The following is a 19,030-nucleotide window of genomic DNA, read 5'->3' as shown; positions in this document are numbered from 1 at the left end:
ATTAAAAATATCACGGCCCTTTTCACCGACCCACAGGAGAAAGTAACTACATTTCTCACTCTCACCCTTTGCCTTCAGTGGTCCGCTGAACATCAGCTCCGCGTGCTGTTGAAACTTGCGCCATGCATCAGGCAGGTTAGTTGCTTCCCAGTTCATCGTGGGCATTGGAACTCCAGCGATGTCCATCCTTGTTCGATCCGTTTACTCTGACACCATGTAAAGCTTTTGTTCGTAATATGAAGGAGTACTCAAGGAGGCTCTGGGTGCACGCTGAATTCGTTTATTATGAAGATTGATTAAATCAAATCACACAGGCAAAGTGTTCACTCGTGTCGTGCTGGATGCATACTGAACTCTCCAGAGCTATCATATGACTGACATGCGAGATGGCCAATAAGAACACAGGATACCATATCCATAGCATACGATAGGTTCTTAGCAGAATGTAAGAATACTACACCCAGTGCGCCGATAATATCTCCAGCAGCCGGAGACTTTATATTATAATCATCAGTGATCCTTGCCCTCTCACCCGTACTGAAGAACAATCGCAGAGGAACATTAATCTGAGCTGGAACTGCCGTGTCCTTCTTTTCCCACATGGCTGTCGAGGTCGGGTCTTTTCTAATTGTGGATAATTTTTTTAATCACTATGAATTCACATATCTAGGCCAAACTCAAATAGATTTCAAATAGGCCTACATTTCGTTACTTGACAAAGCGACATTTTAGTAGGCTATTTAAAAATGTTTAATATTATAGGCATAGCCTATACAAATTTTATTTTATTAATATAATAATTTGGCCTAACAATATCATCCAGTCTGATTATTTAAGCAATAACCTACGTGATATATATATATATCTGATTATTTAAGCAATAACCTACGTGATATATATATATATATATATATATATATATCTTGATTTCATATTAGTACATATCATATCATAATGCTTCACGTTGCCTCGCAAGGATTGCTAAATTGATAATAAGCTTCCATATTCTACAGATCCTTCTATGCTGAGATTTAAAGGGTCGTGAAATACCATAAATCTGTCGTTGTTTACAAAAAAAACACGTCAGGTGCTTGACTTAAATCCATGTCTTGCATTTCGTGGCAATTATTAATTTTCTAACAACAATGAATTAATTTATTATCAATAAAGAAAAATAGACAAATATCATTGCTTTAAAAACATTGTTTTACACAACACTTTCGCTATATTTGTAGTGGATTTATATATATATTTTTTTATATTTATAATTCCACTATAAAATGTAATTAGTCAACATGTTTGCTAACACTCACCGTGTTGTTTCCAGTAGAAATTGCAGAGGAAAGTGTTTTCCACCTAAATTACTCTAATCTGATTGGTTCTGTTCCAGCGTGACGTCACATCGCAGGGAATAAGGTCTCTCGGCATCATCCAAACCCATGCCAGCGACAGAAGCAGACCGAGGTGCAAGTGGGAATCAAACAAAACGACCAGGAATATATTTGATATACTTTGAAATCTTTGATTTTAACTTTTTTTAAAAACGAATTAAACACCTTTACGCGTTTATTGTTCATATTCAGGCACTGGGAACATTGGAGATTCCGCGCGCTCTATTGATTTAAATGTAGAATAGCTAAGTATCTACACCACGTTAGATTGAACTAACACTTCAACTAAAGCTTGTTTTTTTATTAATCTTAATGCTAAACCATAAACTTATGTTTAATCGTCTAAAGAGGAGCTGACACTTGTCCGTTTCTTCAGGCAAAAAAAAAAAAAAAAATTGGGATGCTATACATTCAATGTATACCTTTTTGATGACTTTTTGTTTACTTGGATCAAGGACAACATAGTGTTCTCTAACTTTTGGCAACAGATTTTGACCCTCTCACCAAGGATAGCAACGCAGTGACTGGAGTCACAAAATATGGTCCACTGTGCTGGATGCGAGAGGCCTATTCTGGACAGGTTTCTTCTCAGCGTCTTGGATAGAGCCTGGCATGCAAAATGCGTGCAATGTTGTGACTGTAAATGCAATTTAACTGATAAATGCTTTTCAAGAGAGGGACGACTCTACTGCAAAAACGACTTTTTCAGGTGAGTATTTTAATCGAAGAAAGCATCACATTATTTTAAGCTCCTTCATGACCTTTCCTTTCTTATTAAAACAGTCTTAAACTAGAATTTTTCCCCATGCAAAAAATATATAATATAATGTAATATAGCCTAATATATAGCCTACATACACAACAATGGTCTATAAAATTCAGCATGCTAAAGAATAAATGCACAATGAAATTATAAAAAGAGAAATTTCGATGCGAATGGTGCACATACCATTTTAAACCCCCGAATACTAGATAACATGTTACGTGACAGACTAAAACAGTTCTCTTTGTTTACATGGAATGAGTGTCAGGCAACGGGATGAGATTTCCACCAGCACCTGACGGATGTTCCCTGCCTCGCCTCAATCGTTCGCAACGCACGCGTTTGTTTTCAAAAGCTCGAGCAAAGATGCGATAAGTGGATTTGAATAATGAATGAGCTCGAGAGGAAAGCCACAGAAATCCAGACAGAACGCATTTGATAACCATTTCAGCGAACTGCATTTACATGCACGCGCAGAGACAAAAGAATGTATATTGTGGCGTGTGAAGTTTATTCTGTTAATGCATTCTGTCAAATCAAGGCTGAACATGTGAGCAACTCTTTCCTGAAAAATTTAATTGAGTAATTTTGAATACACTATAGTTCATGCATCTTTGTGGACCGTGGAAAATGTAGCCTATTTTGATCACAAAATGCAATTTAAGAGAACCAGAATGTAAAAAAAAAAAAACAGGAGTAAAAACAAGTTAATTGGTAAGCATACTTTTCCATATAGTGTAAACAATTATTATAAAGATCATTGTGTAATAACATATTGTAAAAGATGTTTTAGATGCGAAGAATTAATTTATGTTGCATTTAACATGACGATGTTTTATAAATAAAGTGTCGCATTATAATTTGGTTAAAAGGTATTCCAAAATTTAACGCACAAAATATATTTTTTATCAGCTTTATGCATTGGAATGTTTACTTTGTATTTTTTTTATGAAAATTGTTTATTGCAATATTTAAGTGTCGCGCGCTTTCCTCTCATGTTATTTTGCTCTGTCTTTATTATTTATCAAAATTGCTGGAGAGGCCAATATTGACATGTATAGATAGCCATCATAAGGATTTTGGTTGTAGCCATTAGCTTCCCATTGTGTTATTATCAATATGCTACATTTTACTGTAACACTATAGCTAAAATATGTTGGTAGGCTATTAATATTAAATAATCTAATGACATCCACAAACATTCCTGTAATGCTAAACACATTCTATGGTGGTTCTGGCAAACAACTGCAAATTAAAGTGTAGACATCACATGTCATGTAATAAACTCACTATGGAATCAGGAATTAAATTAGAATGTTTTAAAGAAGAAAAACAACATCAGTAGGCCTATGGGTGAACCTGCTTTCATGAAACAGTTGCAGTGCCAACAATCTTTCTCACGGGCTACATTTTATTCGTTTGTTTTTATGATTTTTGACAACTGTTTTTTGCTTTGTTGACCTCCATGATTTTATGATACCTTAAAGCATGTGCTCTTCTCGCAGACGTTACGGCACTAAATGTGGAGGCTGCGCGCAGGGAATCTCGCCCAGTGATCTAGTTCGGAAAGCGCGAAGCAAAGTCTTTCACTTAAACTGTTTCACCTGCATCATGTGCAATAAACAGCTGTCCACTGGCGAAGAACTTTACATACTGGATGAATATAAATTTGTCTGCAAGGAGGATTACTTGAATAACAGCGTCGGAAAAGACACAACCCTTTTGTCAGGTGAGTCATTTTTGGAAATGAATATGAAATTATCTGCACGATGAATTCACGAACCGTGTAATAATAAACTCAAGTCTCTCTCTTTCTATCTTTCTCTCAATGTCTTCTGATCATAAGGCTATGTAATTTTATGTTGTCTTCGAACGTGTGGGGGTACTTGGAACGTATTATGACAGATGACTAAGTGGTTTCTGCGCTCTTTACAGTTACTACGTGCAGTGACCCGAGCTTATCTCCAGAATCTCAAGACCCGCAGGATGACAAAGACTCTGAGACTGGACACATGTCAGACAAGGAGACCTGCAACAATGAAAACGACGAGCAGAATCTGGGAGGCAAACGTCGCGGGCCGCGAACTACTATCAAAGCCAAGCAGCTGGAGACACTGAAGGCTGCCTTCGCCGCAACCCCCAAACCGACCAGACACATACGAGAGCAGCTGGCGCAGGAAACAGGCCTCAATATGCGAGTCATTCAGGCAAGTATGCCTACAACTCAAATACATAAGTCACTTGGCAGCGAGAGTTTATCTGACGAATGCGCAAATGTGTGCGTTCATTGGCTATTTTACGCATACCGCGCGACTTTGGAACTGTTCGTTTAATATGCAGTAGGCCTATAATATATAGTAGGTCTATAATAATAGCCTAATGTAGGCCTAAATCAAATGTCTGAAAGTGGGAGAATGTTTCCGTGTAGTTAAAATAAATGCAGTGACAGCTTTGTATAATTTGGCTAGGCCTATAGCTACTCCAGATTGGATAATAGGCGTGATGGTAGCCTATGCAAATATGTCCCCTGCTATTGTCTGACGTGATGTCCAAATGACAAAAAAAGTCAATGACATTCAGTAGATAATAGTGCTGAATTGTCTTGTCTGCAGAGTAACGACCCGTCGTGACGAATAGGGTTGAAATAGGTATTAAACGTGGAGAGCGTGTCATTATTTTGTTACTGCCATTCATTCATTTTTTATTTTTATTTTTTTGTGGCAGAAATAACGACACGTGATTTTGGTATAAAATAAAATTCTCCAAATATATCTCAATACATCCCCCCCCCCCCCTTTTTCTTTTGGATAAAGAAAAAACATCGCATAAAGTTATATAACTTTATGCGATGTTTACGTGCTTCATGCTATCTATTGCATGCAGTTAAATGTTTTTTTTCTTCTTCTTAGGTTTTCCACGGGCTGCCAAACAACATCTTTACTCTCAATAATGTTTCAGGGGTTTATTAATATGGAAAGTAATGTGTGTATTTTCTGTCGCGCAGGTGTGGTTTCAGAATCGGCGCTCTAAAGAGAGGCGCATGAAGCAGCTGAGCGCGCTGGGCGGCAGAAGACACTTGTTCTTCCGCAGTCCGAGGAGAATGAGGGCGCTGGGCGATCGGATGGAACCAGGGGAGCTCATGGCCAACGGACATTTCTCTTTTTATGGCGGTTAGTTAATATTCATGAATCGAAAAAAAAAAATACATCATAGCCAATGGGCTACTAAGATATTTTTCGGAATGCAGCAAGTTACAGTTATTATAGGCCTATATACTGTATATATATATATATATATATATATATATATATATATATATGAAGAGTTCAGATGCAAAAGCCTCTAAATGCCATTTGAAATTTTCTTCTTTAATGATTATTTTTATCAAAATTGTATATTTAAGTTCAGTGATTTCACTTAAATAACAATTAATAGGTGATAATCATTGTTATTTAAGTGAAATCACTGAACTTAAATATACAAGTTTGATAAAAATCATCATTAAAGAAGAAAATTTCAAATGGCATTTAGAGGCTTTTGCATCTGAACTCTTCATATATATATATATATATATATATATATATATATATATATATATATATATATATATATATATATACCTTAGGGCTGTGCAAAAATTAATTGAGATTAATCGCATCCAAAATAAAAGTCTGTGTTTACATAATATATTTGTGTGTGCTGTATATAATTATTTTGTAGGCCTATACATAAATACACACACATGCATGTATATATTTAAGAAAATGTGTTATTCATATATAAAATATTTATATTTATATAATATAGATTATGTACACACAGAATTTAAGCGCAAATAATTCTTACATGCATGCATAGGTATTTATATATACAAAATAATTATATACAGCTACAGCACACACAAATATATTATGTAAACACAGACTTTTATTTTGGATGCGATTAATCGCAATTAATTTTTTTCACAGCCCTAATATATATATATATATATATATTTAAAAATAATTTATTACACAATCATTTCCATGTTTCCATGTGGTAAAAACAAACATGCAAAGAATTACATTTCGCACAAATAACATTTAAAAATGTTAGATTTCAAGGCTGGTAAATTATTTTTATGTATAATATTAAAATAACATAAATTTATGTTATAATATTAAAAAAATATAAATATCATTACACACACACACACACACACACACACACGTAACTAAAATTTAAAATAACTTATATTACACAACCATTAATGTTTCCATGCTTACAAAAATTAAAACAAACATGCAAAAATTAATATTACATATAATTTTATTAATATAATACAAATATCATACATAAATGTGTGTGTCAACTATATTTAATTTAAAAGCATTTATTTTACAAAAAGCTAATCGGCCTATATATAAAACAATTTATTACAATCATTAATTCTAAAACTAAATTCCATGCTTACAAAAATATAAACTGTCTTGTAGATATAGCCTATATATTTATAAATGTGTTAAAATATAAGGCTGATATTTTTTTTAATGAAAGACACAAAAATACTGAGCAGTCATAATGTATTGAAATACAGTATTCACTTTTCTACCATATTGCCCTACAAAGTCAAAACATAGTAATTACATCAATATTACATCTAAGTGAGCTGATTTCAGTCGACAACTGTGCAGTAAGTGCTTTTTGCCCTTTGTGAGGAAGTTAAATGAGAAGGCTTTGAATGATCGCATGTAATGATCATTTGATGATCTCCTCTTTCTTACAGACTATCAAGGCGAGTACTATGGCCCTGGCTCAAACTACGAGTACTTCCCTCAGGGTCCACCGTCCTCCCAAGCCCAGACTCCTGGTGATCTAGGATTCATGACCTCCTCTGGCCCAGCTGGAACCCCTCTCGGGAGCATGGACCATCATCACGGAGCACACCACCCCTCCAATGAGACACAATGCTTCAGTGAGATGATATCGCATCACCCAGGGGACTCCCCCAGCCCAGAGCCCAGCGCACCCGCCTCCATCCACAGCATCTCTGACATGTGTGACTCCACTCCACCTTTCACATCCCTGAACTCTCTCAGTGCCAACGGATACAGCAATCTGTCCTCGGAGATGAACGAGGGAACAGTGTGGTAGCAAACCACAGACCGATTGAGGACACAAACATGTGAAAACGTCCGTTCATGCGTGATTTCATAGCAGCGAAATTTCTATTTAGTTATTTATTGACATTATTTATTTGTTCATTCGTTTACCTATTTATTTAATGTATTTATCTATTTAAGCAGCATTTGTGTATTTTGAAAGTGGAATGTCAAATATGGGTCTGCAGACCTTATAGCTGTGCTATAGACAAGCTGAAGCAGAATGTTTATATTTACAACACCTGGTGTGTCTGTTCACATGTGTGTATCATAACCTGACGACTCAGACCTCTTTGCCTTTTGAGGCTTTGCCATAATGACACTTGAAATCATCTCACACCAAAATCTTTCTCTGCTCTTCATGCGGTGGAGTTATGAGTTCCAACAAGTCTCAGAGCGTTTTGCCTTTAAAAGGGAAACTTAAAATTGTTGGGACGAACCCTTTATTTGAAATGACTTGAATTATAAGACGAAGTCTACCTTCTAAAAATCATTTCATATATGGTCAGTGGACAGAGAGGAGTCAATTGTTTACGTATATTTTCTTCAGGGGTTTAAATATCAACCCTCTTGATACCGACATGAACTTTTTTCTTCAAGCAAGGAACCAAACTTTTGTATTGATTCAATTTATATCTGACTTGTGAATCACTGTATTAGTTTGTATGATATTGTGTTTGCACAAAGAATACACTCAACAAAACCATAAATACATGTTGACAATTGAAGCGCAAATATATGTAAATGGGCTTTTTTTTAAAACTACTATAGCACTGAGAGTGACTCAAATGCATAGGGTTATTTGATAATCTGTAATTTTAAAACTGTTGAAACAAACAGTGAGTCTGGAGAACAAACTGGGTGCACAAAAAGGCATTCATAGTGGGACAAAATAATGGCAAAAGGATGGCTTTTATTTGAGGATTTGATAATGTCAGTGTTAGGAGGTCATCATTGCTGCTAAATGTAAAACGTATGAACATTTTCATAAACTTTTCAATATATTTTTGAACATGTCATACTATTTCTATATTATGACATCCAGAAAAATGACTTGCAAAATTTAGATTTTATGAACTTTCACTGACAGTGGCCTATTGAGAATAACTGAATTACATCTATAGTCTGCATTATTTCTCATGAGCATGAAATTTATTATTTATCTAATTCACTGATGTTTAGATGTGTTAATTTGGCAGTAAAATAAATGAAATAAGCATTGCACATAGCCTACAGACAATAGCCTACATAAAATGCATTTGCCACTTTCTTTAAATATGTATGCTACTTATTTTGAATAGGCTATACTAGCATGCAGCTATTGATTCGAAATGTTATTAACATGTTGATTCGAAATGTAGCATGCTGAATGCAAAATAGCCTATTATCTCTTTTTTTTTGTTTAGACCTGTACAGCTCAATTTGTTTGCCTTAACATGCTTGCTTTTAGCTATTAAAAACATTAGTCCCCAAAATCAGATAAATATAGGAAAATGTAAGGATTTATTTCTTCTGCTGAACACAAAAGAAGATATTTTGAAGAATGTTGGTAACATCATATGTCTGGTCACTAACATTCTTCAAAATATCTTCTTTTGGGTTCAACCGGAGAAAGAAATGCATACAGGTTTGGAACAACTTTAGGGCGAGTAAAATTATGAACTATCCTTTTAAAAATGATATTCTCGATCTGTAGGGTAACGTTATAATGTTTCTCTTCTCCACACACCCACAGTTTTGATTATGGTAGGTTTACTTAGAACATAATAATGTGCAGTATTAATGATTTAAACACTCTGTTGAGCTCACTGTCTAAGAAAAGACAATCTACTGTGGGCTTAGCTTAGCAAACACAAACTTATTTTGTGTGCACGTCACGAGACGACTCTTCAGGCGCGCTCTGATGATGTCATTAGAGGTGCAGCGTGGGACAGACATGGCAGCCTCCATATCACAGCAGCTCGAGGATTTGTTAAATCCTTTACCAAGTTTCGTGGATCCCGAGGACGACCAAGATGAAGGTATTATACTTAAATGTCATAACCGTTAATTTAACGTGTTGTAGGCATTTTAGTGCTATTATAATGGCCAATGTGTCACCCCAATTGCAAGCACGATGTGTCTGCATGCCTCAGTGTACTGAGAACTGACTTTACTTCACACTTATTAAGATCAACGACTTGAACATAACATTTGTTGTAGTAATAAATGCCATGGTGTGTTTTTTTTTGTTCCGTGGTTGTACCGTGTTATTCTTCAAATATCATGTAAATACCATGGTAGAGTATTTGTTTGGTAATATGGTAACCATTCAGTATCATGGTAATACTTTATGATACCATCATTGTACCATGATACTACCATTGTAGTTATAAGAACATATATTAAGAATATTATAAACTTATTACAGCAGGACCTATTATTATATGTGTGATATAGTTAATTTCTTCACCTTAAATGCTGGTTTTATGTTTCACTGACTGTTGATTCACTAATATGATTAACTGTACTCCCATGAGTGCTTAACCCTGACTCTTCATTTTGAACTGCAGAGACGAAAGCCAAAGTCATAGAGAAGTTTGATGAAGGTGGGGATGAAGATGATGATGGCGAACTTTTATCTGGCAATCTGCGGAGGCGCTCAGTTGCCATTCTGGCTGACGGTGATCGTCGATATTGTGGCAAGGCAACATCCAGAAAAGATCTACAGAAAGAGTTGGATGGATCAGGTGAGATGCAAATGTTTAACAAAAATAGAGATATTTTTATTAAGTGTTATACACTTTTTGGATCAACTAACGAATAACTTGCCTATTTGATCTGTACATAATAAGCTGGGATTGAGGAACTAATTTATATGCCCATTTTTAGCTGATGATGATGATGAAGAAGAAGAAGATGATGATGATGAAAATGGAATGCTGGAAAAGTACATGGAGTGCATCAGAGATGATGAGGAGGATGAAGATGGTGACCATGATGAAGAAGATCACGCCGATGTCGAGGAGGATGTCAATGGAGACGATAGTTCACAGATGTCCAGCTTGGTCTCTAAAATGAAGGGCACAGACTTTATGAAACTCACAGAGGGAATGGATGATCTGGGAGACAGTGAGGAAGAAGAGGACTCAACAGCCAGTGAAGGAGAGAGTGAGGTAGGCTCTGAGGAAGGTGAAGAAGAGGAATCAGCCTTAAGGACCTTCTCTAAAGAGAAAATTAATGAAGAGGTCGAGAAAGGGAAGGCAGTGAAAAATCAACTCGGTATGGATGCCTAAGCACATTCACAGTGTGCTCTAAAAATAAATAAATGACAACAATACATATATTTTAAGAAAAATAGAAAATACAAGAAAAAGACTACTCAACTTTATGCTGTTTTCAAATCTCTACAGCTCTTTGGGACCTGATGCTTGAAAGGCGAATCAAAATGCAGAAGGCTCTTGTGACAGCCAATCAGCTTCCACAGCCACAGACATTCCCAGAGTTCAAGAGCAGGGGAGGGGCTGAATACGCTGAAGCTTTAAAAAATAGTAAGTGAATTGACTCTATTTTATAAATTTAACAGTGATATAGACCATTTTGCAAGATGTAAACAACACTGGTCCAGAAGCACTTCCTGTTTCAGTTTTTTAACACTACATAAAAGCTGGGATAAAATACAACCAACAGAACATATAAAACTGAATCAAAAAGTTAAACAAACATCTTTAAGATATTTTCTTTACATGTGAAATAAAGACAACAGTTACAAACTGAAACAGGAAGTGTTTCTGGACCAGTGTTGTTTACATCTTGTAAAATGGTCTATAAAAACAATTGTGTTTTTCTAATCATTCCTCAATCCTTGTTGCAAATATGTCTGAAATTTCACAGAACACAGGTCAACTTCTAGACACTTTACCTATTGACTCATTACCCAAACTCGGATGTCAAATATTAATACTTCACTTAAAGTTGGCATTAAGCGGGAGTCTTTTCTTCCCTTTTGTGACGAGATAAACGGCTTCTCGAACAAGAAAATCTTTAGGACAGGATTTGAGTTTGTCCATCGAGAATTGATTGGACTGTTGTCATTTGGGATTGCTGCAATCTTATGTGAGTGCTAGGTTAATACTGAATGGGAGAGGTTAAAGACCCACCCTCAGCCAGAAAATGTCATCAGAGAAGAGATCATCATTGCAAGAGGGAGTGGAAGTTATTTTGATTTAAAGTATGCACATGAATAAAAATAATATATAAATAAAAATAAAGAATTTGAAGAAAAGAAAAGACCTCATGTTGCAGCATGATAATCTTCATTTCCATTGTTCTTAAAGTACTTTTTAAATTTAATTTTTAATTTATTGGTCAGCTACATAAGTAGTTTTTTTTTTTTTTAAGAAATTAATACTGTTACTCTGCAAGTTTGTATTAAATTGATCAAATGTGACCGTAAAGACATTTATGTTGTTACAAAATCTTTTTCAAATTAGTTCACCCAAAAATGAAAATTAAGTAATTAATTACTCACCCCCATGCTGTACCAACCCCGTAAGACCTTCGTTCATCTTTGGAACACAAATAAAGATATTTTTGATTAAATCTGAGAGCTAGATCAGTCCTATATAGACTGCCTAAGGGACTGGCTCTTGACGGCCCATAAAGTCATTAAAGAAAAGGTTTAAATATTCCATGTGCCTACAGCGGCTCAATTATAAGTTTATCAAGCGACGAGACTACTTTTTGTGCGAAAAAAACATAATTAACGGCTTTATTCCACTATTCCATTACTTCCTTATGGGCGCATGCGCGAGAACTGAGACGAGGACGTTCTCATTCGTCTACTTCTTGTTACCGGCTGCTCACCGCTTAGGAGTTTTACCGCCCCCTACCGTATAAAATGATGTGCTGATATAGCTGGAAGCGCAAAACTTTCTGTTTACAAGCAGAGGAAGATGCGCGCTGTACATACGCTTTTCAATTTGCGTATTTTCCGCACTATAAGGTGCACTTAAAAGCCTTTAATCTTCTCAAAAAACGACAGTGTTCCTTATAATCCGGAGCGCCTTATATATGATCATCATTTTATACGGTAGGTGGCGGTAATACTCCTAAGCGGTGAGCAGCCGGTAACAAGAAGTAGACGAATGAGAACGTCCTCGTCTCAGTTCTCGCGCATGCGCCCATAAGGAAGTAATGGAATAGTGGAATAAAGTCGTTATTTATGTTTTTTTTGCACAAAAAGTAGTCTCGTCGCTTGATAAACTTATAATTGAGCCGCTGTAGGCACATGGAATATTTAAACCTTTTCTTTAATGACTTTATGGGCCGTCAAGAGCCAGTCCCTTAGGCAGTCTATGTAGGACTGATCCAGCTCTCAGATTCAATCAAAAATATCTTTATTTGTGTTCCGAAGATGAACGAAGGTCTTACGGGGTTGGTACAGCATGGGGGTGAGTAATTAATGACTTAATTTTCATTTTTGGGTGAACTAACCCTTTAATGCTGTTCTTTCAAACTTTCTATTCATCGTAGAATCTTGAAAAATTGTTTCATTGTATCATGGTTTCCACAAACATTTAAGCATCACGCCTGTTTCCAACATTGCCAATAAGAAATGTTTCTTGATCATCAAATCATATTAGAATGATTTTTGTAGGGTTCATGTGACACCGTAGTAATGATGCTGAAAATTCAACTTTGCCATCACAGAAACAGATTGCATTTTAAAATATATTAAAGCAGTAAGTTGTAATAATATGTGACATATTTCAAATAAACACAGCCTTGGTGAGCATAAGAGACTCCTTAAAAAAAAAAAAATCCTTGTATTCTCCTAATGAAGGTTAACTGACATGAACTAACGGCTTGAAACTCGTCGTAATTCTCCCATCCTGTGTCTATTTTGGAGTCAGTGAGGAATTATCTGATCAGGAAGTAAAATTTCTGCCTTTATCACAATTTAAACCTGTCATCTTTTGTGCAGTTAAGCAATACCGTTTAAGGAAGCACAGCCCCAACATCACTTTTGGTTTTAATATCAGGATTCTTCTAGCTCTGAGAAATTAATACATTTGTGCACCTTTTTCTCAGGCAGATCTGGGTGCTTAGAGAGACTACCTGCTCCCCATTTGCATATTTATTGCATTGGTCCCTTTGCCAGCGAATGATTGATGTGGGACCGTCCTCCTGAATTTTGAACAGCATGTTGCTTTGGGGTGAAAGGAGAGGGTGCTGTGCGTGCATACTTTTGATTAGCTGTAAAGATGACACAATCTCTGCAACCCACCCCCCCCACCCCACCCCCACTCATACACAGTCCTTTTATTTATTTGCTCTTCTTTATTATGTGAAGTAATTTGTAACAGAGGCTACAGGGTTTGTTTCAGGGCTAGTAGTGTTTTTTATGTTGGTTCTGCAGGAATACTAGGATTTTACTAGTACTAGGATGTTTTATAAAATAGCATTAGCAAGTTACTTATTTTTATAGCTAACAGGACAAGTTTTTTCCCGCTTTGGTTAATTTTTTTTTGCTTTTGTATGGTTTCGAGCTTTACGGGTCTTCCAAACAATGTATATGGAATGTACACTGAACAAAATTATAAACACACACAACACTTTTGATTTTGCCCCCAAAGATCAATTTTTTTTTTCTGTGTACACAAAAGGCCTATTTCTCTCAAATATTATTCACAAATCTGTCTAAATCTGTGTTAGTGAGCACTTCTCCTTTGCTGATACAAGTCGTCAATAAGCCCTGGTAAGGTCATTTCGTTTCTTAACTTTTATTGAAGATGGTAGTGTTGAGCGTCTGCAACTTACTTTCACTTTGATTTGCGATAGATTGCAGCATGTTGGCTTGATAGGCGCTCAGCTGCTTATCTGAGGTGATGCGTGTCGCAGTAGCGTCGTCATATCTGACTAAAATAACATAACATATAGCCTATAACACGCCCTCACATGTTTATTTATTTTTTTGCATTTTTGGGAGTAGTAAAATTTACATATGTGGTTTCAACAACCAGATACATTCACACATGTCCAGTTTCGTCTGGAATGCGGCCCAGACCTAGCCTGGCATGCCAGACCTACATCAAGATGTTAGGTCTGGAAACTCTTCATTGACAGGGCTCAATCCGAGGGGCGGGATAAACGGTTGTCTTTCAAATTCTCTCTGCACGCAATTGGATAGGGCTAAAGCCAATCAGAGCAACGAAGAAAGTGACGTAGGCTACTCAGCGGAGCAAGTTGATATATTAAACTTTTACCGTATCCAGTCGAGCTGTCAACATTGAACATTGAAAATAAGAGAGATTTCCCAGAATCCATCCCCAAAATAAGGGATTTTTTTTTTGTTTTTTACACGACCCACAAACTTTAAAAATAAAACACTAATCATTAAAAGTCAAAAGAGTGAGAGAGAGAGAAAGAGACAGTATGTGTGTGTTTCTTTCTCTCTCAAACACACAAAAACAGTGTGTCATAAAAAAAAATAATATCATAGAGAATGTTTAAATATTAATATCAGCTTACGAGGGAAACGGAGCCGGAGTAGTGGTGCTTCGGGGTGCTGCAGATGATTCGGGAGAGGTCCGTGCACCTTACCGATCAGAGCGCGTGCTGACACGGAGTAAAGCCTTTATACTCGACGACACAGCACGAGTGGGCAAAAATGACAAGTTGATCGTTTCGCCACAGCTTTTTTGTAACAGTGCGCGCGGCGCCGGCCGCATCCGAGGATGAACGACTTCAAACCGAATATGTCCGAGCTTGCTCTGACCGGCTCAACTCTGTCGTCATTATGTTAAGCCCGCCCGCCGACTCTATACATGATGTGATTGGCCCTACCAGAGTTGAGTTTTTCCAGCTAAAATGTCTATGGAGAGTTGCTAGACCACACTTTGCTGCAAAATTATTTTTGCTGCCGCTAGGGTGCGTCTTGATTTCTAAGCTAGCCCAGACCACCTCCTGAAATGGTTTGAGCGATCGGATTCAAATCCGTCTCAAATGCGTTTCGAGGGGCATTTCGAGGTGTAAACGCCCCCTAAAATGTGCAGTTTTGCTGTAAGGTTGTTGATTGTGGCCTATGGAATGTTGGTCCTCTCCTCTTTAATGGCTGTGCGAAGTTACTGGATATTGGCAGGAACTGGAACGAACACGGTGTCGTATACACGGATCCAGAGCTTCCCAAACATGCTCAATGGGTGACATGTCCGGTGAGTTTGCTGGCCATGCAAGAACTGAGATGTTTTCAGCTTTCAGGAATTGTGTATAGATCCTTGCAACATGGGGCTGTGCATTATCATTCTGCAACATGAGGTGATGGTCGTGGGTGAATGGCACAACAATGGGCCTCAGGATGTCGTCACGGTATCTCTATGCATTCAAAATGCCATCAATAAAATGCACCTGTGTTTGTTGTCCATAACATATGCCTGCCTATACCATAACCCCAACACCACCATGTGCCACTCGATCCACAACGTTGACATCAATAAACATTTCACCCTCACAACGCCATGCACACTGTCTGCCATCTGCCCTGTACAGTGAAAACCGTGATTCATCCGTGAAGAGAATACCTCTCCAAAGTGCCAGACGCCATCGAATATGAACAGCTGTCTGGGTGACTGGTCTCAGACGATCTTAGAGGTGAAGATGCTGGATGTGGAGGTCCTGGGCTGGTGTGGTACACGTGGTCTGCAGTTGTGAGCCTGGTTGGATGGACTGCCTAATTCTCTGAAATGCCTTTTGGAGACGGCTTATGAAGGAGAAATTAACATTCAACAGAGCAGAGCAATAGCTCTGCAGGTGGACATTCCTGCAGTTAGCATGAATGAATGTGTTTGGGATCCTCTAGATCGGCGTATACGACAGCGTGTTCCTGGTCCTGCCAATATCCAGCAACTTCAGACAGCCATTGAAGAGGAGTGGACCAACACAGGGTTGTTGGTTCCAGACTGCATATGTGGTCGCATTTGTGCGAGTGCATGGTCATGTACTCAGTTAACGAATGCACGACAGAACATGTTGTATCAGCAGCTGCTGATGTCCGTATGTTATATGAATGAGTACATCATGAATCCATTTTCCAAACCGTGTTTTTGACTTATCCTGAATCTGTACGGTACGCCTAGAATAAGTGTTTATATTCTGACTATTTTATCCCGGGGTCGGCTCAACTGCGGAGTTGCCCATTGCCTGCGTGACTCGCCGACATTAACGGAGAGAAGTATCTCCAGCTACAATGTTCTTCCTCAAGACACGTGCAGTTTATTTATTAACGAACGTACACGTCAAGCGTATTGCACACCGATGTTGAAACGCACCAATTAGGAATTATGTCATGATAAGTGTAAGTTAAATGTACGAGGTGTGAAAAAGACGAGGCTAACAATGTCAAGATCAATATTTGTGTTGCTTTTCACACTACATTCGTTCCAGGAGCGGTGCGTAGCAGTGCAGAGATCGTTTACACACCGAGTCTATTTCTGCTGTGCTGTATGCGCAGAATTAAAGTGACAGCGCATTGTTCATGGTCAAAATGAGCACAAATTGACATGACAAAGAATTTCATCATGCATTTAATTTAAATAAAATGTAGTAATCTCACCATAAATGCATTTAATTAAATGCTACTCTTTTTTTTTCACAGTCAACTTTTTAGTATTTTTGTTTTGAGAATATTTTGATTTGATAGTTAAAATATTAAAACATTTTGCTAACATGAGGTTTTGTGTCACTGTCAGTCTTTTTACGTCAGAGCAAAATTATGGTATGCAGATTATTATACCACTATTCATGAGCACACATTGATTAATCCCATGGCATGTAGCAAAAAAAAAAAAAAAGTGCGACCAACTTAAATGCTGGTGTGACCAACTAAGAAAGTTGGGAAAAGTTAGTCTGGAACATTCCACAGGCCACAGTCAACAACGTTTTTGGTTTTTTCCAATACAGTAAAATTGCATATTTTAGGCCCCATCCACACTACTGCGTTTTCGTTTAAAAACGGAGAATTAAAACGAATACGATCTCCGTCCACACCAGCGTTTTGTCTGCGTATTAGAATTGATCTCCGTCCACATTAAAACGACTGAAAACGCAGATCACGTGACCATTCACCAACACTGGGCATGCGCGCGCCGGTGTAAACAGTGGTTGGCGAATCAGGGAAGGACACGTCATGACTGATGACACTCAATCATAGAGCCGAGCGTGAGCCTCTGCGTCATCGTTTGTAAACTCCTCTGTTTTGTCTCGTCCACACTAAAACGCCCTCTGGAGTTTCAAAACGCAGCTGCAGCGTTTCTAAACTTCTCCGTTTTAGGTCTTCGTTTTTCCCGTTTTAGTGTGGACGGGAGGTGCAAACGTAGCAAAAGGTCTCCGTTTTTAAACGAAAACGCAGTAGTGTGGACGGGGCCTTAGGCTATGTTTACACAGAAACGATTCTGAAGAGAAAACGCAAAAGTGGCGTTGCGTCATCTTTTTTTATTCTGCGTTTAGACGAGCGTTTTGTGTGGGAAATCCGCGTGCAAATGGAGACACAAAAGTGTGTTAAATTCAATGTAGTATGCACTTCAGGCGGCTAGGAGTGCATACTACAACACCACCAAAGTCCACGCGCCTGCGTACAACCTTTACTGTCGAGCAGACTTTTGCGTTTTTACCGTTTACACAGGAACGCGGCGGTGAAGCGTTTTTAAGATTTCCACTCTGGAGGGTGGTTTCACTTTTTTATGTTTTTGAGCCTCAGAAACGCCGTCGCCGTGTACAGGCACATCCGATAAAATATTTTTACGTTTTCACCCGCGAGCGTTCTCGTGTAAACAGGGCCTTAGAGTGGCCTTTTATTGTAGCCAGCCTAAGGCACACGTGTGCAAAATAATCCTGCAATCATCACCTGTGAGTTGTATGGATTATCTCGGCAAAGGAGAAGTGCTCACTAACACAGATTTAGACAGATTTGTGAACACTATTTGAGAGAAATAGGCCTTTTGTGTACATACTGTAGAAAAAGTCTTAGATCTTTGAGTTCAGCTCATGAAAAATGGGGGCAAAAACAAAGTGTTGCGTTTATAATTTTGTTCAGTATGTTGAGCATGAGTCTGATGATTTTATATCTGATTGCTTTGACAAGTTATTTCATACCTCTCAACAACCACAAATGGCTAACTACTAGTTGTCTTGTTAACTTCGGAAAATGACATCATTTTAAAATTGAAAAATGACACGCTTAACCTTTTAAGCTTGTTTTTTTATGCTATGGAGTCAGTATCTTGTTTGGCTTGTTTGTTAGGGGCTGTAGAATTTATTTCTTTGTTTTTTTATGTTTTTAACTAGTGTAATGCAGAAATTATAAGATCAGAGGAGGTGAGTTGTAATGACCTTGTGTTAACAGAAATGTGCTGAATTAGTGTTATGGTCAACATATGCTGTATAATAAGCTCGTATCTGTGTGTGGTAGGTCATAAAGCCCTGAAGGCTCTTCAGAGGTCTCTGCTGGAACTCCAAGATCTGCTTCTCTACCAAAACCCTGAAACCAGAGCTATTTCTCAAGGCAAGACCTGGGGAGCCAGCAGGTACCAAATTCTGCTTTTAAAATACATTTTTTATTAAGAAAATGTTGACAGAATGTTACATTTTGGCTGAATTATTCCATATTTATTAATAATGAACCAAAAAAACAGTATTTTTCTAATGACTTTTTGTTTTATCAATTATTGTTAAATTTCTATTGAACTCATTCTTTATTT

General features: G+C 37.5%; 2 protein-coding genes across 2 annotated transcripts in view; both read left to right on the top strand.

Moving 5' to 3' along the window:
• Positions 1–1,449: 1,449 nt before the first annotated feature.
• lhx1b (LIM homeobox 1b) lies at positions 1,450–8,186 on the top strand. Its single transcript, XM_039662375.2, has 5 exons — positions 1,450–2,100; positions 3,660–3,883; positions 4,090–4,361; positions 5,159–5,324; positions 6,920–8,186. Exons 1-5 carry the CDS (start codon positions 1,931–1,933, stop codon positions 7,285–7,287), a joined length of 1,200 nt encoding a protein of 399 aa, XP_039518309.1. The 5' UTR covers positions 1,450–1,930; the 3' UTR covers positions 7,288–8,186.
• Positions 8,187–9,158: 972 nt separating this feature from the next.
• The window catches only part of aatf (apoptosis antagonizing transcription factor), a 31,805-nt gene continuing 21,933 nt past the window's right edge, over positions 9,159–19,030 (top strand). The window contains exons 1-5 of the mRNA XM_039662381.2: positions 9,159–9,316; positions 9,848–10,024; positions 10,167–10,556; positions 10,688–10,825; positions 18,742–18,856. Of these exons, the coding sequence (XP_039518315.2) occupies positions 9,199–9,316; positions 9,848–10,024; positions 10,167–10,556; positions 10,688–10,825; positions 18,742–18,856 (938 nt within the window). The 5' untranslated portion in view covers positions 9,159–9,198. The remainder of the gene's footprint in view (positions 9,317–9,847; positions 10,025–10,166; positions 10,557–10,687; positions 10,826–18,741; positions 18,857–19,030) is intronic.

The sequence above is a fragment of the Pimephales promelas genome, chromosome 4, assembly GCF_988280905.1.
Source record: "Pimephales promelas chromosome 4, fPimPro1.hap1.1, whole genome shotgun sequence".
Taxonomy (NCBI): Eukaryota; Metazoa; Chordata; class Actinopteri; order Cypriniformes; family Leuciscidae; genus Pimephales; species Pimephales promelas.
Note: the sequence above shows the minus strand (reverse complement) of the source record. Positions and strands in the feature narration are given on the sequence as shown.

Excerpts from the sequence above, each read along its gene's own strand:
- lhx1b (XM_039662375.2), top strand. The coding sequence starts at position 1,931 with ATGGTCCACTGTGCTGGATGCGAGAGGCCTATTCTGGACAGGTTTCTT. Across the intron at positions 2,101-3,659 it reads TGCAAAAACGACTTTTTCAG|ACGTTACGGCACTAAATGTG; the intron begins GTGAGTATTTTA and ends CTCTTCTCGCAG. Across the intron at positions 3,884-4,089 it reads AGACACAACCCTTTTGTCAG|TTACTACGTGCAGTGACCCG; the intron begins GTGAGTCATTTT and ends CGCTCTTTACAG.